The sequence below is a fragment of the Simochromis diagramma genome, unplaced genomic scaffold (assembly GCF_900408965.1).
Source record: "Simochromis diagramma unplaced genomic scaffold, fSimDia1.1 OVJJ01000205.1, whole genome shotgun sequence".
Taxonomy (NCBI): Eukaryota; Metazoa; Chordata; class Actinopteri; order Cichliformes; family Cichlidae; genus Simochromis; species Simochromis diagramma.
In genome coordinates this window covers 9,162,274-9,186,306 of record NW_024386782.1, presented here as the reverse complement: position 1 = coordinate 9,186,306, position 24,033 = coordinate 9,162,274, and the positions used below count along the sequence as shown (strand labels likewise).

General features: G+C 41.4%; 1 protein-coding gene across 1 annotated transcript in view; it reads right to left on the bottom strand.

Annotated features, from left to right (window-relative positions):
• Window positions 1-24,033, bottom strand: part of cdh2 (cadherin 2, type 1, N-cadherin (neuronal)) — a 61,735-nt gene that overhangs the window by 36,234 nt on the left and 1,468 nt on the right. Inside the window, exon 2 of the mRNA XM_040021510.1 lies at window positions 23,403-23,511. Coding sequence (XP_039877444.1) covers window positions 23,403-23,511 — 109 coding nt within the window. The remainder of the gene's footprint in view (window positions 1-23,402; window positions 23,512-24,033) is intronic.

Sequence of the window (24,033 nt, the reverse complement as noted above, 5' to 3'; positions counted from 1 at the left end):
AACACAATCCAGTCTAGAAAATTGACATGCTGCATTGGAGTCTTCACATTATTCAGCAAGAGCAAGATTAAACCTACCAAAAAAAAAAAAAAAAAAAAAGTCTAATTCAAAAAAAGTTTTCCATTCCAAAAAAGCCTGTTGATCAGACAACGTGTGCCCATTTTAACAACGTGTAGACATGAAGATGTGTACGCTTCCACAGTTTCCTCCCCCTACTGTGCGCAAAAAAAATCTGTTTTGCAAATCACAGATATAAATTCATATTCGAAGTCCCTCCGTGGTAACAGTTGCTCGGTGCAAATGCAACATCAGGTGTGAACAATTAGTCCTGGCATCGGTCCAGCACAAGGAAGTGTCTCCTCTCACAAGCATTATCCGTGTTAGGGGAACAGTTGAACATTACCATGTGGGGAGCATGTCTGTGAACTGGACTCTGTGAGACGAGAGCCTTCTTTTTTCTTTTTTTTTTTACTCCCATGCAATCAGCTGAACTAAGTGGGTTAAAAAAAAAAAAAAAGAATCAGTGCAGCTGTGCTTTATTACACACACAATGACTCCCAGATTAGGGAAGCTGGAAGTAGCGAGGAAGGGAATAGATGATCAAGGGAGAGGAGGAAAGGGAGCTACAAACACATCTGTCCTCAGTTTGTCTGCAGCTAAAACACCACACCGCAAGCACGGCCATGTACAAATCTGTCTTCGCTTGGAAAGGCCGCCTGCGGAAATGTTTCCAGACCTCGGGTTTTTAATGCGAGGACTCGTGGGAATACTCTGTTGCCTCATGGTGATAGCGATGTTCGTCAGGGTCACACTAACATCGAGAGCGGTGGCACAAACAAGCAGGTGGCACAAACATGTGAATCACTGCAGACAGCTCCTCACACCGCCGGCCAGTCTCTGCATGTGTATCACATATCGTTGCCCAGAGTTTTACAGCGAATGACGAGCGCTGTTTTCCCTGCTTTTTTTTTCCTTCGTGCGCCCATTATTTAAAAGTAAGGGAAAAAGCAGCCTGATTTGTCAGCACAATTCTTTTGTTTGGGCTTTTTCTTTCTTATTTCTGTGCGTTGCAAATGTGAAATATGGTTTTCAAACTTTAAGCATGCAAGCGATCATGCTGCCTCCACGTGAGTCACGCTAACAGACCCGGAGACATAGAGAGCGAGATACATAGAGGAGAGGGAGAGAAGTGAGGTGCTATGTTTGGTTGGTGCTGTCCGATCATTCTGCTTCACTGGAATCTCTCAGGCAGGAAAAAAATAAAAAATAAATAAATTTTAAAAATGCCGGTTTACAGAGTGTTATACCAGCCGAGGCAAGATTCACCAAGAAAACATCCCGCTGTCATTAGAGCTTACTGAAAAGCCTGTCTATCTCCCTTAGAAGAGCTTACGCATAGAAAGTGATTAAACATCAAACCACACTGTTGCACCCTAATCCAACGCCAAATTCCTGATGTGTTCCGCTGTTTGTCTTGCTTTCTTCCTTTATGTATTCATTTGAAAAGACAAACTAATTCACATTGAATCCTGTGCTTGAGAAGTTCTGGTAAGACTTTTTTAAAGGAGAATTACAACTTACTTAACAAAAAAGGTATTCTTTTGGGGGTGTTTTTTGGTTTTGTTTATTAAGGACACTGGTCCACTTTTTCATTACTTGGAAAAGGCCAAAGTCGGATCACGTTGGCAGGAACTGGCCAGCGGGCACATGACGCGGGCGCGATACAGCACTGCTTCTTTGTTGGAAATATGTGTTGGAATTAAATTGTTCCAGGTGGGGTCCTGTTTTCTTTAAAACTCCTCCGATAGGCCTGCAGGTACGAGAATAGCAGTTCTCAAGACTGAAAATTGATCCTACTTTTTAAAGCACATGAGCAGACCAAGAGGAGTGATGGGGTTGCATCTTGTGGTGTGTGGCTGATTTTATTGCTCGCACTGTTTCTCATCTAGGGCTGTTCTCCTCAATTATCCACATGCCTCTGATTCACTGGAGTGGGCACAGGAATTAAGTTTTTTTCTTTTATTTTTTTTTACGAGTTTAATCTCATTACTTTCATTGGCTGATAACACTCTCTGGTAGAAGTAAGCTTATTATTTATTGTTTTGAACAAAGTATCTGCGCAAAATGTGTGACCACCCTCGGATGAATACAGGGATTCGGACAAGCAGTCCAGGGGTGATAACAATAAACTTTTATTTATTTTTTCATATCTTATGTGGTCGGGGTATGGCACAGCTGCTTATGAACTAATATGATCTCCTGTGCTACTCAATTTTCTCTAGGACCACACAGGACAGATGCGGCAATATACATGGACACTCGAGATGTACAGCCTAATAACTCATATTATATGAATTCAATAGCACACGTCTATGGCGCTGCATGGTTGTTGATAGGAGCACTAAAACAAACTTTAATAGCTCAGTTTGTTAGGCCCGCTAATGATCAGCAGTGATGACATTTGAGCTGTAACTCACTGTCCATCTCCACCTCAATGCCAAAGCAGACTATAATTCTCATTCTAACACTATACATGGGTGTCGAAGAGATGCTCCACCAAAGCCGAGCGCGCATAAATAACTTTCTGCTGACATTTTTACAGTCTCAACAGCTCTGTGACGTCACCACAGTCTTTGTGGAGCCCTAAAGCTCACCACAGTATCTGATTCACCAGCTCTTGTTTTTGAACGAAAGCAGAACACTGGATACTTTGGAAGGTTATTCATCAGCATGCGATTTGGCATCTGCGGGCAAAAAAAAATTTGTTAGCAGAGGTAGGGCTTTGGCAATGCAGCAAAATACAGCAAACATGTCATGCTATGAGATCACAGACTGCTGGCCAGCTGTGTCTGTTGATGCAGTGGAAACCTTTTAAGCTCCTGCAGCATATGGTTTGAATCATGCACATCAGAGTCCGACTGAGTTTTTAAAAACAAGCACAAGGTCCCGCATATTTGCAAATGCTGAATTAATTAAAAAAACTGAAGAACACATTTCAAATGGATCTTGATGTGCAGAAATGCTGACAGCGCACTTGTGTTACCAAAAGAAAAACACTTAGCCGGCTGTTTCATGGGCGTCCAGCAAATGTTTTAAATTCAAATCTAGATAGCTATTGACAGTGAGCATCGCTCGGTTTGACCCTTTAAGCAGCAACATGCATTTTCCACCTCTAAAAATACTTTTAAGCTGGAACAGCTCAGGTGAAATCAGACTGGTTCAAATTAAATACTGTAAACCACAAACTCTTTCTATCAGCACAGGAAAGCATTGTGCGTGTAGCCATAACATGCTAGACTACAGGCTACAATGCCCGCCATCGCCTGCACATTTTCAGTAGTAGACACACATTAACAACAACTGCCAATCACGCAGATGCAAAACTTTAGTTTATTGAGTGCGAAGGCCGTCCTTTCTTTGAAAGGCATTATGCCGTTTTTCAAGCACATTACTGCACTGAGAGAAACGAAAATCAACATAAAAGCAGAGAATAAAAAGACAACACTGAGAACCATTGAGTCCAGCTGTGTAACTTGCATTACTAAAGTGTCAACCAGGGGGCTGTTAAAATCATTAACACTGCACACAAAAGGCAGGAGGGGAAGAGCAACAGGATTTTTTAATGACCGATTAAACAAACACAGCAAAATAGTAAATGATGAGTCTCTTATTGAAGACATTCAAAACTACTTTGGAGTATAACATCGGCCTAATGGGTCAGCTCCTTTTTCTAAATACATCAGGCGGTATTATACCCCTTTTTTCCCTCATACAATTCAGCTTTATATATAGAGAGATATCAATTAAAATGCTTGAACAGTGGAGACAGTCAGTTGTTATTATGTTTATTCCCCTTGTAGCTGAAAAAATGGTCTCCTTGGTGCGAAATCTAAAACCTCTAAGGCCAGAAACGGTTAGTTGATATACTCGGATACAGTCTGGGAAAGGGCGTTGTCCATGAACCTCAGCGCGTTGCTTCATCTTACATTACACACACCCCCCACCATCCTTTGTGCACAGGGACAATAACAGCATTTGAGCGGAGGGCATCGGAGGGATGTCGAGGGGAGATCCAGTTACCTTCCCAACCACTACCTTAGCAACATACGGAAGAAGTTCAGTTGCATGACAACAGGTATAGCTTACTTTATGTGTATCTGTGCTACTTCACAGCTTGAGGGGCTTTTTGTCCAGCAATTTTTACCAAAAAAAACCAAAAGCCCTGCAGAAATCCAGTGACAAATGTATAATAACTACTTTAACATGCAAGCAAGTATCTGGCTTATCAGCAAACTCACAAAAATCAAAGCACTAACGCACTAACGCTCTTTGTGTTTGTAGAAATCTAATAGTATCACCTCTCTCATTTGTGCACTCATTTACATAATGTGGGTGTAGAGAGGTCAAAGATCACCCCCATAACAAATCCCTTTCAGGAAGAACACACAATGGGCAGGAGCTGAATGCTTTGAGCCTAGCAGCAAAGGGGAAAGTAGCTCCTCCCTCGGTGCTGCGTTCCTTCAGCTCTCTACTATAACCCCTTATATTAACCATTTGAAAAGTATCTTACATGCTGCATTGTAACCTGAAGCAGTCCGTTGCATATTACTTTTTGGCCAAACAAGAAGAGCAGAGGGAACGAGACAGCAAGACGTGCTACAAAGGCATTGTGAAGCAAAGAGAAAGAGGAGGGGGTAAAAGTAGTCCTCTGCTTGTAGATGTTTTATTGTATCCTGGCCCATTGCAGAAACTGCAGGGCTTCTTTCAGCTGTCACATTAAAAGACCCATCCATCAGAAAAAGAGCAGACACTTTCCACTGTGCTGGCCAACACTTTTTAAACCAGCTAGTGTAAATAAGATTTCCATTGGCACTCATTATAGCCAGCATACAGGCAAGGCTAACATTCCACTGAAAGAAAACAATTAAATTATAGACATGGTGAGTGGGGGATTGTTGCACACTAAACAAGCATAGCGGAGAATTGACGTTCTCCAGAATACAACCCACCTAAAAATGTAGGTTCATTCAGCACTGTCGTTAGCGCACGGCGTTATAAGAGCTAGAAATACGATTTCATCCTCAACAGCTACAGCTGAGTTAGTCTGAGGGCGGCTGCTTCGGAAACCTAACAATTAAATATCGTGACTTCTGTCAAAATAACAGCAGACGCATTAAAGTGTCAGCAGCTGCGATGTTTGAAGATAATGTGTTGCGTTTCGAGCTGGTGTTTTTATGCGAAAAGGAGGTTAACGTGACAGCTGTAGCAACCCGGGATAACGGGAAGACCTGTAAGCACAAACATTTGCCTTTTGACCTCACTGGAATCCACATTAGGAGGTCATCTGCATCATAGATCCCCTCACCCCCACCCCTTGCAGATCAATGGCAGCTGTGAAGTGCGTTTTATAGGCCAAACAAAAACCAGAGTTAGGTTTTTATTAGCGCTTACAACAAATTACATTTTTATTCTCATCGCAATACGAACAAAAGTAGAAATTTTACTTTATTTACGTGCGGCATGGATTTACACTCAGCTTTCAAAAACTACATAATGTTCAATAAAAGTTTGAATATAATTAGTCCATTAATTATTAAGTGAGCAAAGGCTAATCCTTGTTTGAGATCCTTATTAGCAGTATTGCATATTGATCCAGATATACACAGAAGCTCTAAAACAGATATACATACTTCAGTATTTACTTTGAGCCATATTGTCATTGCTAAAAATATACAATGCTAACTAAAGCTTGGGAGTCACCTCAAATCGTGCCAGTTTATTGTCTAAAGCGGGGTTTTGATGTTGTCGTGCATGAACAACATGACAGTAACACTATGCCTGACTGTGCGCCTGGAGTAAATTAAATTACCATCCATCTCATGACATGGTTTCACAGAACCAAGTACACATTTGCATATATTTACTAAGAAAGAGAGAATAATGGACAAATGATGTGAGTGGTAATATGAGAAGCCTCCTTTTTGTACCACAAATCCATCAGGTTATCATCACCGGGATCGTTTGTTTTCTTCCATGAAATACTAAAATGTCTGATGTTGTCCTTGCAAATGTCTCTTTCAATCCAGTCAGAGTCTTCTGCTCAAATAGACCAGTGGGAGCTGAGCTTTTAAGATCCATGTAGCATATGGAACACGCTAAACTGAGAGGGAGTGGCGCCCATGGGTTAGATTTAAACATGGACAGACAGCTGGTGCTGTGAGCTAAGACAGCAGAGAATTTGTATGGAATTCAATTCCTCCTCTTTTACGGCTGTGGAATTGTGGGCAAATTGTGAAGCTCCTCTGTTAAGAACATTAAAGGGTTTTTTATGAGCCTGCTTGCAGAGAATGGGTCATTTTAATGAGGGGGTAATGTCCAGTCCATGCTCCTCGTCGCTTTAACTGCACGCTGCCTCAAAGCACACGTTGGACCTTCAGCCACATCAGGGACATCTGGCCCCTCCATCTACAAACATGGCCCTTAATGGGCAATTACAAAGTCCAGAGTCTGGGAATATGCTTCGATTTATAGTTCCAATGCATCCAAACCCAGAATCCTCTGTCTATCATGACCACATTAGGTTACATGAGACAGGAGGCCCATCAGACCTAATAAGCCTTATCCTTTCCAGAAGATGGCCATTAAACTCCCTCCTACTATGCCAGCACAGCCATCAGCACCCAGTCTAGTAAATTAAACAAATGAATGGCGTCCCCAGTATTACAATTAAAACATTGAATAACATCAAACAATGAAGCTCATTGACGATCTACACTCCATGAAGAGAATTAGATAAGTCAGTTATAAATCACTTATAGGGAAGATGTTCAGTGCGTACATTTTCTTTCAGTCTTTTAATGTCAGGCTCATATTCAGTCCTGATTAATGCCTGAATGTTAGCTTTCAGGAAGGGAGGGTGTGAGAGAGGCAGCTCGCACAGCACCATTTCAGTTGCCCCAAACAACCTGTGGCTTTTGCCAAGTTGAGCCCTCTTAATTTAAGTTCCTCTCTTCTTATTTCACTCTGCCTACGTCCTTTTTTCAGTTGGGGGTCTCCTGTTTTTATTAAATCCCCTCCCCTCCCTTTCGTTACAAACACAACCATGTTATCCATGTCAAATCCATTGGAGTCAGCCTGGGGAAGTCAATATGGAGCCAATAGATTATGCGCTTTTTATTAAATGCTGAGGCAGACTTTGCCGAGAGTATGACAGAAAGCTTTAAATAACTAACTTTTTAAAGGCAAGAGTTTTTAGTGGAAGGAAAAAAGATTTTTTGATATAAAAAAGTGCAGTGTATACAATACACAGTGAGCCAAGAGTTTAATGAAAAGTTGGGGGGGAAATGAGTTGTAGTAAACTCTGAAACAATGAGGGATTTTTGTAAGGACCAGAGAAAATTAATGAAATGCAAGCAAATAACAGAAAAAAAAATGTTGGTCAGATTCTTTACTCCTCCGGAGTAGATGCAAAAACAGAAACGATACATGTATGAAATATCAATTTGGTGAAAAACCAAAATTATGGCAAAAAACACAAACAGCATCAAGCCTCGTTTTCCACCGTCTTATTTCTTTTAGCAATTAACACCTGCCAACAGCCTTTCACCCTCCTGTCCTGAGCCGCAGGTGTGAGGAGACCAATGTGTGACCTGATGAAAGGCACACTGCCAGTCTAGTGGCAAACAGTCATTTCCCCTCACTGATAGGCCACTCTTAATTTAGAGCAGCCTAAGGAGGTGTTCTTAGTCACCACCACACACACACACACACACACACCGACACTCACCGGCACAGACACTAAAAATAAACCATTACCACCAGCACGGCCCACAAGTCGCACATCAACCACGGCAAACCAGCTATTCCCTGCCTGATAAGATAGCGCGTCCTGAAATTAAACACAGGCAGAAAAAGGACAGACAAAGGGGTGCACATGGGTGTCACAGGTGAAAGTATAAATCACCACCTGTACAGGACTATTGCTCCTACTCTTCGCACTGCTCACCCAATGGCCGGAACCCTGGAAGTGACAGTGAATACTAACAATGCGAGCTTGTGTCTCACGGGCCTCCGTACAGCAGGCGCAGAGTAGAATCATAAATGAGCGACTTTGACAGAAAACAGCATTGGCTTATAGAAAGAAAAAGGGGGTGAAGGATGAGCAGCAGAGGACGCAATGAATTTAGAGGTTGGGGGATTTTTTGATATGACAGGGGGTAGTTATTTGCTGGCAGCAGCAAGCCCTTTACCAACAAAGGGCCTTTCATATTTCCTGTGAACAGAGACAGAGACTCCCATTAATCCCAAAGGGAGGGCTCATCGCATGCTTCTAGTCCGCACATAAATTACTTTTCTTATACCCTTCCTCCCGTTACTTCTCACTGTTTAGAGCATCACGACAAACGAAAGAAAACTGAAGTTGGCTCCGCATCTTTTATGTTTGAGGCCACTCTTAAAAAAACTGTTATGTTAGCGCTAACTCATATCACATGTGCCAACGTTTGCCACGTTTCAAGCCGCAGCCAGGAAACTGTGGCTACCCCACTCTCTGCGTGACTCTCCTCATTTCTGTCTCTCTTTCTGATACGGGAAGAGTGAAAGAATTCTGCCCAGCTGTCACGTTTTCCAGCAGATGAAACCCCCCTCTGACGGGCAGAGAAAATGCCAATCCCCACTTAGCCAGCACAGAATGGAATTTAACGGTGGTGCACAGGCGCATGTATACACATGCTCAGACTCCTTGTTGGTCTGGTAGAGGGCATGATAAGCAACTAGGGAACCACCGTTTTCACCTGTGGGGCATGCTAGCAAGGGATCTGCTAGAAGTGGATAGCAGTGAAATGGACATTGATATGAAATGGAGAAAAAAAAAAAAACTAACATCAATGCATGCCACCTGTGTCTCAACTGCCTTGTTTCAAGCAGACACAAATCAACACAAATCAATTGCATTTTCCAAGCACACTGCAGCAGGACGTATAAATGAAACCCAGGGTTTAGGCGGCGCAAAGGCTGGACGCTTTCTGTGACCGGGATTCATAGAATGCTGCTCAGAGGTTTTTAAATACCTACAAAGATGCTTTGGTTGTTAGTCTCACTGTCTGTAAAAAAGCAACACCAGCCACACTGTTGCTGTGAGACTAAGTGTTGCTGAAATTTGTACGAATCTTCTTTATAACACCGTGATTTGCTGACATCGTCAGGCAATTCATTTATGCAGCTCTCCTTTAGAAACGGCATCACTCTAAATAAAACGTCTAAATTCTCATATCCTAATAGCAGCTGCATGCTTGCATGTAGGGCTGGGCCATATTATACCGTTCACGGTAATACCGGTATAATGTTGGACAACGATAAGAAAATGAAATATCGCAATATGGGTAAAACGCGCATGCGCAGTGCCTGTGTTTTCATACGCACATGGCGGAAAAAGCATGGCGGCAAATGAGAAGGGCGAACGCGGAACGTTGAATAAAAATGGATGAACCAGAACTGGTTTGTAAAAATGCTGCAACTTCAGTGGTGTGGAACTGGTTTAGCTTTCGTCCGTCAGACACACAACAAAGTACTATTTTTGGTAGCGCATGCTAGCAGGCCGTCGTTATTACCGTGTTGTTTGGAAAATACGGCACACTTAAAATCAATGCTTTGATTTTTCTGAAAGTCGACAGTGCCCCTTATAATCCCGTGTGCCTTATGTATGAACTCTGGTTGTGTTTACTGACCTCGAAACGACTTTATGTACACGGCGCTAAGCTACGAAGCCGCACCGCTTGATGGATTGTCGGAGCATTACGGCTATCGTAGGCGGAGCCTCGCGGAGTGATACGTACTGTGCTTCAACATGTTACCGTATTGTGTGTGTATAACCTCTGTTTAAGTTTTGTGGATATTATACATGGTTATGCTGAGGATATGTCGGCCAGTTTCCACTGGAAATGCCTTTTGGTTAAACTGTCAGCAAAAAATTTGCATTTGCACTGTTAAATTTTTATATAACTTTAATGCACATAAAAAAAAGCTGCTTGTTTAAGTGAAAATACATTGATGGTTTTTTTGCACTATAAAATTGCGGCGTTGTAAAGTATTTTGTCTTGTGTCAATTATATCGTCGGTTATATCGTTATCGCAAATTTTCAAATTATATCGTGATAAATATTTTTGGTCATATTGCTCTGCTCTACTTGCATGCACTATATGCATAGTCTAAATTCTGAAAACATAAGTGCATTTAATTGAATGCTTTTTTTTGGTCTATGGAAAAGCCTCAGAGTGCAAAACTTCAATATATTGTAATTCCGAAGATGTTTGCAACTGTGTTAACAGTCAAAATTAAATAAAACTAATACACAGCACTGACACTCATAAATAAATATTCTCCTCCAATTAACTACCCAATCATTCAGCGGATGCATAATGAACAATGTGTGCCAGTGTTGCCCACTACAGTCACTCTGCACAGAATAAGCTTGGTAAATGCAGAACAAAGCCTTGTTTGTGTGTCTGACCTCAGCTCTCCAAGACAACACATTCTTGGTAGGACAGAGGGGAAACATTCAAATGGGTTCACCGCAGTTGTTTTTCCGCTATTTATCCAATAAGATCTCCTTTAAAAGACAAGCTGTGTGTGTGTGTGTGTCCTGTGAGGAGAAGGGCGGGGGAGGAGACAGCAGCTTTAAACAAACACTAAGTACTGACTTAATATGCCATGTCAACCTGATGTTCTATGCTCTTGGTAAATCATCAACAGCTGTCTGTTGTTTAAAAAAAGTTCTTTGTTTACTCTTTGAAAGGATAATCAGTGGAACAGTGTTTTTGCAAAATCACCTCACCATCATTGCTCCACAAAGGAGTGATTTGAGTGAATGCTAATTTCTCATTTCCGGTAAAAACCTGACTCAAACACTAATAATGACAAATGGACTAAGGTGGCCAGCTAGTGTTCGGACTGTGTGTTCCTGACTGACAGCCCTATCAACCACCAACCGAGATTAGAAATGGCAAACTCCATGAGAGCAGAACATGATAAGTTAAAAGGTTACAAACGGCCAAAAGCGCCAGGGCTGCATAGTTCAAATAAACATCGCTTTCATTTTATTAAAGCGACATTTTTTACAATACAGGGCAAAAGTCTGAAGTCAGATAGGTGCTGCAATTTATTGAGAAAAAACATAAAAACAAAACAAAAACAGCGCGTGTACAAATCTACAGAGCTTGAAAGTCAATGTTTGGTATGGTCACCTTTTTACTTCAACACAAGCTTGATCTTAAGCACCTCTTTTGTTTTTTCCTTAAGTAGTCTTTGGGACTAGTTTTCCGAACTTCCTGAATGACATTCAAAGAGCTCTTCTCTGGATGTTGGCTGCCTTTTGTTCTGTTCTTTGTTAAGATGACCCCACGCTGCTTCAATAACGCTGAGGTCCATTGTGGGTTTTTCTATCCAGCTATGCCTTTACTGCATTGGAAGTGCGTTTGGGATTATTGTCATGTGGAAAAGTGAAGCCAATCAGACGCTTTCCAGGTGGTACTGAATGGCGGATCAAAATCTCGATGTACTTTTCTGCATTCATAATTCGTCAGTTTTGACAAGATCTCCAACGCCGTGTTTTACAGAAGATTGTACCTCCCGCTGTTGTACCTCTCTCCTGACCTGCTTCGTACATACTGACGGCAATTTAAACCAAAAACTTTCATAAGACCTGTTGCCACTAATTTTCAGCCCAGCTTTTGTGCCATTTGGCATACTTTAGCCTTTTTATTCCTCTTTCCCTTACTTAGAAATAGCTTCTTGTAAGCCACTCTTTCACTCAGACCATTTGTGAAGAGCAAGTGGGGGGTAACTAAATGGTCAAATGCATCTTTCAGGTCCTGTGTCAGGTCTTTGCTGTATTTTTCCTATTTCTTAAGGACATGAATTTCAGATACTGTGACAGGCTGCTGGCTTTTGTTTTTCCATGAACGATCCAGTATTAAGTAACTGGACAATTAAAAAAAAAAGCAGTCATCTGAAAAAGGTTAGGTAAAAGGATTGGACTGAAAATGAGTGAAACAGCAGCCAAAGTTGAATAAACCCAAATGTAAAAGACTTTCAGAAAACCTTGAGAAATGCTTATTCAGAACCACTTTAAAACATCAGAAGTAAAATATAATCAGACATGAAGGGTGGCTCAAGACTTTTGCACAATACTTACTCTTCTTTCTGACAAATTTCATGGCTTTTTTTTTTTTTTTAAAGAAATGCTCTAAAGAAGAAATGCTTTAAAGAAGTGCTGCAATCGGTCACAGACTGCAAAATGTCCCACATTCTGAGGCGGCCCCTGTGCAAAGACGCCGTCTGGATTGAAAATGTTAGGATGTTACAGCTTATTCCCGTCTCTATATCTGTATCTGCGACTGAAAGGGCACAGGCAACTCACACCTCCAAGAGAAATGAGGAGAAAGTAAAAAGGTTATGAGTGATGTTGCAAAACTCTCTCGCCACTGTGTTTTCAACACACATTGTAAATTTCAAATAAATACACGCTGAAATTCAGCCAGATATATTTTTTTGGGCTTTACTTTTTCATTTCCAGCATTTTGTGCTCCTCCTCTTTTGTAACTGAACTGTGTGTGAACCTGAGATTTAGGTGACAGCCATGCTTAGCTACAGTGTGATCATACCCTAAGTGCATGTTTTTCCATCAGCTGCCACCCACTTGTCTGCAGCACCAGCTCGACGTATAAGCTCTTGCGATATGGAGCTTTTCAGGTCCAAAATACACACTCCCACTCATACCCACCCCTGCTACCCACAGGCCAAGATAATATTTTTTTCCAGTTTTATACTGTACATTTTGATAAACAGTCCATTTAAGCACAAAAACAAGCCCCACCAGCGTAACGCATAAGTAGGCACTGCACTCACCAACAGCACGCTCAAGCACGCAATTCTCATGCATTAGTCCTTTTACCTCAACCTATATCTATCTTCCTACAAACAAACAAACACTTGAAAAAATATCAGCCCTCCTTGGAGGATGGTGCAAGTAGCATAATTTTACTGATTCTCTAAATTGGACTATAGTGAAGCATGCACGCAATATCTGAGGTACATATGTGAACGAAACAAATGCACGATATTAAAATTGCCCTTATTTTAAACCGCACTGCGAAAGTTGTCTAATAACTAAAATACATTTATGGGACAAGTCTCTTGTTTTTATCCATTTCCTTTTCCCCTGGGATGTAATTGCAGACCTATATACAAACAATGCATCACAGAGCTTCTCTACACTATAAAACCGGTTTCAGTTGAATCCAGTAAGATAACAGGTATGATTATGAACACAAAACCAGCGGGGCTGTAAAACAAAATAACATCATAGCATGTTGATCCAATATAAATGCATCCCTCCCCCCAGATTTTACAGGCTGGGAGCTCAGAGGGAGGACAGGGCTGAAATAACATGTACTCAATCTTCTCTATTCACAGCTCTGGTTCACCACAGTCCACACAAACATTCTTTACATGCTTCATTTTATTCAAATGGTTTTTCTGCCTGTTAGATTACCCCATTGTCTTTCAGCCGCAATAAAGCATAAGCAAGTGAAGACAAAAAACAAAAAACCAAAGAAGAAAGATTTGTGATTGAAATAAAACTCCAAGGTCCTTCAAATTATCTTTGCAGAAAGGCTCGCAAGTGGCTCTGAATCCATCAGATAATAATGACCTCAGTTTAAGATTGGCTGCTGTAATGTGTTTTGTGCTCCAAGTTTTAATCCTCCATGGAGTCTGCACATTACATACCCCGATCTCTCCCAGACATATTCATAGAAGCACTGTGATTTTGTGTAATTCTAGCTGTATGTGCTCTCGCTGTCTAATTTATTTGAAAACAATTGGTCAAACACTGTTTAAAAAAAACACAGTAATGATTTAAATGAAAGCAAAAAAACTAATAAAAAAAAAATCTGGAGAATAAAGCTGCCCCCTCGGTTCGATACAAAGCTCGGCTCCTTAATAAGCACATTTTATTTTCCCTTCTGGGTGTGGGTCCCTCTATCACTAGTGACAGGCGTGAAAGGTCAATAACCTTGGCTCATAGCCCTCGTATGGTTAGCAGTGCCGCGAATTAATGGTTCAAGGCGTTATTCCAAACTCTTCAAGTCAGCCAAAGGAAGCTTATCTTCTTCAAAGGTCACAACATTTAGATCACTTAGTGTGACAGCGAAGAACTGACACAGGACCTATATACAGTAAGACCGAGCATATTCTATTTGTGAGAAATCAGATGGAAGGTAGGTGGGATGTTGTTCAGCATCTTCAAATCCAGGCCATACAAAGTGTAACGACTTCTGGTACTCCAACTAAAAAGCTATTGAGGGACTTCTATTGTGTTTTCAATGAATGTTCAGTTCGTCAAAGTTCAATTTTATTGAGCAATAGTTCAACTCACTACTTTCTGATCTTTAGAAATATACACAAAGGGGAAAAGATAAAGAGCAGAGACGTGCAATTCTCTCGACCAATTCTGACTTTTTCGAGGCCACATTCACAGCATACAGAGGGATTTCTGAAAGTTCTTTAAGGCCTTATTGAGTTTTTTGTTGTTTTTTTTTAACCTTGAATCACACAACACCCTGTATGGGAAAACAGATACACTGTATTTGCCATGCATTTCCCTTGGCTAAAAAAGATCAGTATGAGTGACCAGAAAACAGCAGCACCTGCACGCTGTAAAGCACAGCACCAGTCTAACGTCTGACCCGAAGGTTTTTGTTAAGACTACTTTTTCTGCTTCAGGCGTCAAGAGACTAAACTATGGAAACAGCTGGGATTTCATAGTAGTTTCATGGCCTTGACTGCTTCATGGCATTGGGCAAATTATCTGATCTCACCTTCCACTAGTACAGCTATGATTTTCTTCTTCCAGCTATGTGTTTTTGCCCACCACAACCATCTTGGAATCTAGACAAGTGTGCCAACAGGTTTCCTGCTAATTTAAACAAAGGAAAAAAAACAAAAAAAACACTGACATGCAGAATAAGATTTCAAAGTTAGGAATGTAAATATTGATTTTAATATTAGTGCTCATGCAGATCTAATGGGCAGCTGCTGCCAGCTCTCTGACACAGGCAGATTCTATCTGCCCAGGATAAAATGATATAAAGCCATAAAGAAAATGAACAAGTACGGAAGAACTCGGGACACTAAGCATGGCCCAGTACTTGGAAGAAAGTGGCCATTAAAATAGTGACAATACCTGAGCTGCTTTGACAGGTGAGAATAGGCAGACATGTGTAATATGCCCTATAATTTACATCACAATGCTGTTGTTGTTTTTAGGGTAGCTGAATAGAAGTTTTAAGTTTCACCTAAAATATATTTTTGGTTTACATATTTGAATATCTTGAAGAATAATGCAGAAGTCAAAGGCTTGCAGGACTTGCAAATTCTGCCTGTTTAGACACATTTCACCTGAATCTTGTTAAACATCCATCCCCAAGTCCGACTGGGAATAGATAGATTCTTAAAAGCTGATTTAACATACCTCTGCTTCAAATCTCACTTGTGTTGTGAAAAAAATATACATAATGCCAGTTCGTGCACTCTGCTTAAAATGGGGTTCAAATCTGGGTTAAAATATGTGTGACCTGTGTGTGTGACTTGCATACATAAAAAGGCTAAAGACAGGGCTTGCTCTGTTCGTTATTTTGCACATTTGCAAAACACATCTCATTAATATTCATTTGAGATCTGCCATTGTTACAAGCAATGTACAACTGACTGCTTCTTTTGTTAAAACTTTAGTTTTTGCAAAGTTTGAAGCTCTGCTTTGGGTCAGTGTCCTGTTGTGGGAGGAAACCAGCTCCAATCACGCAGCATCCAAAGAGTATGGCATTGCATTGTAACAAGGAGTTATATAGCTTCCCTTGTTCAAGTTTTCTTCTGTGCAAACCACACCACTGCTAGCTAAGATCTCATATGAACGTAAAAGTAAGTTTTGTGGTAACATTTATATCTCAGAAATCTTACAGCCACTTCTAGCAAAGCTTTGCTAATGTAGCTACTTGACTGTATAGCTAGCTTACGTTTTCTAGCAAATGCTGTTCAATTCATAAAGAATAGGAAGGACAAAAGCAAGGAAGCACACAAATGTCAGAAAAGGTACATTCATAACAAGAGCGATACCAATCGAAATCAGATTCAAACATGCCTGTTCTTTGTTCTTACGTACCTAAGCACCATATATCTTGGTTAAACATGCTTTGAACTATCAGACCTGCAGTTTGCATAACCAATTAGAAAAAAAAATAAAAACATTACCCTTGCAGACCCTGTTCTGCTGAGGAGGCAGTGCAACTGGGGGGAAAACGGTGACATTCTCCGAGATCTTTAATGTCTTAGTAAATATCGACACAGCTAATATAAACTTAGACAACACAGACCGCAAAGTGATATGTTGCTTACTGCTATAGTGCATGCTCAAATGGAGGCAAGAAATTGCTGTAGGTCAATCATAATATCCCTGGGGTTGGCAGACACTGGTGTCAGCAAGGCCTGGTAACAGTAGATCACTTGAGACGAGTAATACTGTGGGCTACATATGATGAGCCAACAGTTTGTGGGGAGAGAATGTAAAGAAATATTTACAATCGCCAGTCCAAATCAATATTACACTGAAAGCTTTAGGACCTAGTTTGCATATATATATATGTATATATAATATATATGTATTCAACCAAGAACACACCAAGGTCACTGCAACCAAGAAAGAAAGAAAGAAAGAAAGTAAAAGGACTAAATGCTACAGTACTGTCCTTGCATTACCCAATTAAGGCACATCAATCATTATATAGAGCCAGGGGAGTTCCTCCATCTTAAAGCACTCATCATGACGCAGAGGGGGAAGGGAAAACAGGCGAGTGGTGTAGGTGATAGAGGACTGGATCAAACATGGAGAATGTCACAAGATACAACCTAGCAAGTCATAAGAGGCTAGTGTCCAGAAAAATGCTGGTGCATTGAAATTTCAGCTTGCAGCAGAACACAATAGTTGGACTGGCCTCTTCCTAAGCAGGATACTGGGCCTTTGTGAACACGGCGACAGTATGTGGGTCAATTAATCTATCCATGCTTCAAATTTCACTTGTTTGCTTTTGTCAGAGGAATAATACAAAGCCAATTCTTGTAGTCTCTTGATTTTGAGGCTTGAAATATGTGAGATATGTGTGTCACTTGCATACATAAAAAAGGCTAAAGACAAGGCTTGTTCAGTCTTTATTTTGCACAAACTATCTCATTAATATATTCATTCGAGTATTAGCTTCCTGGTTTGACCCTGCGCTCAAAGACTGCATTGTCTGCCCGCTGTCTGTCGTTCGTAGCTATGCAAGACAGGTAATGCCGACGACTTTTACACCTGAGCAGTAAGTGAATGCCTACTTTTCTGGTGGAAAGCAAAAAAGGCTGGAGTTAAATGTAACGCCTTACGAACAAAAGATTTAACAAGAGTGAGAAGCAGCGGGGGGAGTGGGAGGGGCTTCCTTTCACATGCCTGCCAGCGTAAACGTGAGGACAGAGTCCTCCGTGCACTCATGTAGCTTAACATAATGAGAAAAACAAGCACAGCACAGACAGAAACTGTGGGCAAAATCGAACAGGGTTATTGCACAATAAACAGCTGGAGAAACACTACAAAGAGCGCTTTCTCTGTAGAGACAGAATCTGTGAAAGAGACGTGGAGTTGTTTGCTCTACAAGCCAAAAAAAAGGCTCTCCCACAGAAGAAAAATGACGCTGAAATCCACAAATCAGACCCTAGAAAAGAAAACAATTCACTCCAAAGTGATGATGTATTGTCTTCTAGGTGCAAGCTGGCATTTTCTTTTTTTTTTCCACACTGGTTCTAGCATTTCACTTGTGAAAAATAATACTAGCCCAGTTATATAGAGACATATATGCAGAAAGTCAGGTCAATACAGCTATTTATACATGGCCTCATTACACGGCGGGGTCATCTATTGCACGTTCTGGGTGTTCTTCACATTAAATAAAACATATCAGAACCAGTGCGCCAGGCATTCATAATCACAATAACTAGGAATGTTCCAGATCTTTTTCATGTCACTAGTAACTGCAAACATGGCAAGATAAAAACTCATAAACTCCCTTAACCTTCATATGATCACGTGAAGGAATTCTACTGTGAAATCCCTGCTTCTCAAATCCATCTTCAATCACTGCGCTTTGAAAACAGACATTAAAATTGTGATTTGGCAAATGGAGTTCCACGTGTACACTATGCGAGAGGCAAAGGACCATTTACAACACACCAGTCACAGTCAAAATTATATAGCACGGCCTGACAGCCGATTTTCTGTCAAATCTTATGTTAACAGAGCCTTTAAACCTAGCTGGTTATAGAAGCTTCAGTCACCATTATACTTCGTCACCTCCACCTCCACTGAGACCTCTCTGGGCAGAACAAGCTAATTATATGCCAAGGTCGAACTTCCTACGCACACACACAGGCATGACAGAAGGGCAACTTAACTACTTCCAAGTGTCAGTGGTATGTTGTTAGGTGCCCATTGTAGAGGGCAGGGCCTGTAACTGATAAGAGGGACATGAACTGAGGCGATAAGAAGCTTCAAGCCAGTGTCTGCCCATTTGCCACCAAATATGGAGCATTAATTTGATACTAGCTTTGATTCGGAGAAAACTTCAGCTAAGTTCAGACACCAATAAAATGCATCCTATAAAATCATGCCGCACAGCAGGCTCAGAAAGCGCACACAATTTAGCTACAAATAGGTCTATTTGCTTTCATACGCTAACATTACTAGTATTTCACTGTTACAGTATAGCCTTAGGATTGCAATGGAGCTATAATGTTCTGACAAATGACTGCGATGTTATTACCAATGGCACTCCAGTCACTCTGTTTCCTTGTTATATTGCCGGCAACTTACAAGAGGTTACTCTCCAAAACCATTTGCTGCCAAGATTCAATCTGTCGTCACAATATGTGGTGGTTATCTAGGCCACGCTGCTCCCAGGAAAGAAAAGGTAGAGTGAAGTCAGATGAAAGCAAATGTATGCAGGCTGATAACAATAAAGAATAAAACAAATTCAACCCGAACCCGACAGTGATTCTTTAGCTGGGAATTGGAGCGCAGCCTTCATTACAACATATTGATCTCAGCAAACAAAGACCCTGAATTCATTGATTCACTTTGAGAAAAAAAAAAAAAAAAAAAGAGGGAGGCAGGGGCAGCGGACTGCTCTTTTGAACAAAGTTATAGTGAAAGTGCTGCCTTAGCTTAAAAAAATGAAGGGAGGTAAAAAGAGAAAGATGGCCATGGTCCCGTTGTTCCGCAGCGACAAAGAATATACATGAAATACAAAGAAAATATAATATAAAGGACGAGCGTCTCCTCATAGTGCTCCTAATTTTCCCATACTGCATGGTAGTTACTCTGTGCCTATGGATCTCGTCTCGAAAATGAATTTGAATATCAATAAAGTCATTTTTTGCGATTAAAATGCCAAGTGCTGCCACAGAGTTTCAAAAAAATATATCTATCTCACACATCCCGAAAACAGAGATCTCAACAGCTCAGTAAATATCCTGTTTCTCCTGTTTTTCGGAGTTATCAGTAAATATTTCAACAAACAAAAGAGCTCTATAGATTTTTCCAAAGGCAGATCCATACAACTCTCGGTCCACTCAACAAAAACCATAATAGTTACCTACTGTCCATCATGCTGCTGGAGGGCAAATGCTTAGAAACCTGCATACGTCTCAAAAACCCTAGGTTTAAAATTTGCGTTTGTGTCTCTAAGTGATGAATGATCATCTCTGCGGGTCAGAATAACATAAGGTAGAAGTGCTATGCATTTGCGGCCTCCCCCGGTGATGGGTCAGGACCTTTTTGGCTGGTATTCCATTTATCTATACTTCATCAGGAAACCCCCGACAACCTCATTCCCAATTTGAGGCTAGGCAGAAAGGTTGAGTGTGTTGCTGAGCACTAGGTCCAGTTTACAGAGCAGGTCGAGCAGGGTCATGTCTCACCAAACACTGGGGCCCCTTGAACACATATGAGTGGCCCCGGCTGTATTAGAAAGTTAACACAGAGCAGAGAGACAGAAAAACAACATACTGGGTTCATCTGGTTCAGAATTTTAGAATTTCCAAACAGATTTGTTCTTCTGCCAAAAGAGTAAAATCGGTTTGTCTAAAAGGTTTGCAAACATAGCAAAGAGGTGCATTTAGTCAAAATAATACATTTACTACAAATTCTGAGATATATTTAGCCTGGAAACATTTTCCTGATGTATTCTACTCGCTGATATTGATGCTGCTTTTTTCAATCCCTTTATTAAACCGGTCAACTGTAAATCCATCCTCCAAGTCATGCGTGGAGCCAGCCAGCCAACTGGGCCCTCTTGACACCAGCACATTTAAAGCACTTGAACCAAGGCCAAAGCTGACTATAAACATACTTCTTTTTCATCACCAGAGCTCCCATAATTGTCAAGAAAATAAGTGAAACTCGGGGCTCAGGGGTGGAGGAAAGAAAAATGAAAGCAGCATAGAAGGTTGGGAGGGGGTGGGGATAGCAGAACAGCAGCATAAGAGAGTGTATTAAACTCAATTAAGCTTTTGGGCTTTTCATTAACCCAGTTTTTAGGGAGGGAAACCTCTGCTGAATAATGCTTCAACAAACTCGCTTTGCAACCCTGCTTTAAAGGCTTCATCTAGAAAAAAACGGCACAATGTGTGTCAGCTCTCCAAAGCCGCAAGGATTCCATTAGAAACCCAGGAGCAAACCACCCGCAGCCGCAGCCTACCTGAAATTAAATGCAATTTAGTAAAGTCACTTTGTCAAACAACTAAACTAGATAAGGGGGAAGCACTGCCTTCACATGTGTGATGGTCTGATAATAAACAACTATGTTTGGTCATTTCTCTTCGGTAGTATCAGGCCAAAGCAAATATTCCGGCCTAAAAGCAAGGTCATATCCAGCCCAGTGGAGACATAGCGCCCAACTGCCCATGCCTGATGTGGTTTGGCATCTACAAACAATGAGCACAGCCTCCCTTGAATGGCTCATTGTAGAGGAATCCTCATAAAAGAATAGTTGTACTCCCTGACTTTTCTGTGTGTTGCTCCGCCATGTTACTTTGATGCAATTAATTGTTACCAAGCTAATGAAAATCAATGGGCTTTCACGCGGTTAGCAAACAGTTAAAGTCTGCTTTACACAAACCTGATTAACGCTTACTACTAAATACACATTGTTAACTGGCTGGCCACAGTTCCTATCATTAAATCCACAGGATGTCTTTAAATTAGCGCATACAATGTCAGCAGTTTCCATGTGAACCGCCACCATTTCCAGGTCTTACAGGCCTCGGGATGTGTATTGTCATTCAATGGCAAAGACGACGCTGCAATTAGATGGGACAAAGATGTCAGACGACTCACCTCCGAGGTGTCTAATGCATCTGGGGTCAAATGCAAAATCATATGATCAAAGGACTCATGTTACTGACACCAGACGCAATGCACTGATAGTATTACATGGGCCACTCCAGAAGATCCTCTTTCAAATAAACTAATCAAACCATCAGACATCTGGTGACCCTTCACCAGCAACTTAAAGAGAAAACTTTGCATACTGAAATGAACCTTCATTGGTTAATCAGCTACTCCACAATTCAGCCAGTGTCTTTCCGATTCGTTATTTAAAACCTCCAGGCTCACAATTGACGACGTTAATGAAATGCGAGGAAACAAAGCGTCAGCCTGCTCAGCGTGGCTAAAGAAGCATTAGTTAAAAAAATAAAAGCTTGCTAGTGAAAAGCAATATTCTACACCAGCATGGTGAAAGCAACGTTGTAAAACTTTGGGAATACTCTTCACACTGTGGGGGCTTTGTCTTTCAAAACATGCCACAGGAGATTTTCATTAGAGAATGCAGTTTCATTAACATCATCCCACGCTGCTGAGCTCTGCTGCCTTACAATGACACAGGAGTGCCCCACTCTGTCAAGGAAATCTCCACAGAGCAGCAATGTGTCTGGGGGAGGGGAGGGCAGAGAAAAGAGGAGGTAAGGGGGGGTAGTGTGGGGGCAAACAAAAGAGAACCTGATTACCCCCAGTCACGGCTCATCCACGAGCCAACAGAGGGAAATCCATCACCTGCTGGATCAAACAGGAACTTGTGCACAAGGTAAAGCCCAGTGAAAGCTGCACCCACCCATCGGAGCACTCTCTTCCCTCGCTCCTTTCTTTCTTCCCTCGGCACTGCTACCCCGCCACCTCCACCCCACAGACTCACACCAACGGCAGCGTGCGAGTTTTAGGCACGCGCTGTGAAATCGAGAATGTTTACTAGTCCAAATGACCTCAAGGCTCTAACCCTTCTGATGGCACAACGGTGATATATTCCACTTTTATTACCGTCTCCAGACCTGCGTACCATTTCACAGTAGCTGCATCCTCATTTCACCAATATTAAACTCCAAAGAAGCAGTATTGGTCATGCCTGCTGCAACGTAATGAACTGCTACTTTCTTGTTTGCACCAGTTTATATGCTGGAAAAAACATAAAACCCACTTCTGTGTTCAGCAAAGAAGGACTACTGCTGTAACAAACATTCCCCAGGATATTTAAATTGCTGTTATTACTGCTATTGAGTGGGCTTAGCAGTGTCACCCTGTAGTTGAGAACACTATCATTGTAGCAGGAACTTTTGAGTGTTTGAACTAACAGGGAAAATGTTTAACGAGTTTGATTGAAATCTGTACAGAAGTGATGATAAATTATGACAACACATTGCAATGCAATGGCATAAGATAATGAAAATGATTCATCCCTTCATTGGAAGGCAGGGAATGTTTAATAACTAAACTATTTGCTTGATTAACGTTGTGTAAGTGTTCGAATGTGTGAGTAATTGGGTTTCAACGCTTTGCAACAGGAGTCACATCTTCACTGGATTCAACAAGTTTTGATCCACCAGATATTAGTTGCTAAAAAGGTAAACTAATAATAATAATAATAATACTAATGTAGCCACAGTGTTTGCCCAGCAGTCAGCTAACAATGTGCCTGGTTTTCAACTTGCTCTGAGATGAGAAAAAAAAAAAAAACACCATGCAAGCAAAGCGGAAAAGAGCCATAAAAAGCTGAGGCACATTTAAGCTGGTTTACAAGGCAAACTACATGACTTGCAATACCACACAACAGCACTAAAGCTAATTGTTTAAATCTGTCAGACTTGTTCTGATCCTCCCTGAATTGTACCACATGGAGGTAGGTGAGCATGCTCAACTGATATGCATGCATGCACACACTCGCACCCTCAAGGAGAGACATAACAGGGCAAGGAATGTTTCACTACTTACCGTTAAAAAGGGGCTGTCCTTTCTCGGTGATATCTGGCACCACAACCTTGTATACATCTTCAGAGAAGCCTGGCCTGCATGGTGGGGCACCCCTGCCCTCTGCTGCAATCTGTAATAGTGGGGTGGGGGTGGGAAAGGGGCAACAATGTCATAAATCAACCTTCAGAAATGCACTCCTGTTGCCTCCGAAACCCCTTGCTCACGTTCTTAAGTCCCTACAGTTGTACAAAAGCATCTGTTGTTTTTATAGCAGGGACCGCAATTAGGATAATGAGGCCAAAAGGGTTAAGCATTAGCCAAAAAGCATGGCTAGGCAAGAACAAGCTCCATTTGTCTCTGTGTAGGGGCCCAGGCACAGGGTAATAGCCAACACTCTCGGCCAGCCCCTCTGATCAACACACTACTCTAGACAAACACTCTTCACTTTGAAGTACAGGAACAAGGGAATAAAAAGTAAATGCTAACAATCCACTGTTGAGGGAATAAACATTTACGTGTGAATGTCTGAATAAACACCCTCAAACCACAGCTTTTTCTAAAGACTCTGCGAGGTTGTGACTGATCAATATGTTCCTTTTTATCCCCCCCAATTTCAAGAAGAAAGCTGTAGTTGGGGGGGGGGACAAGATAT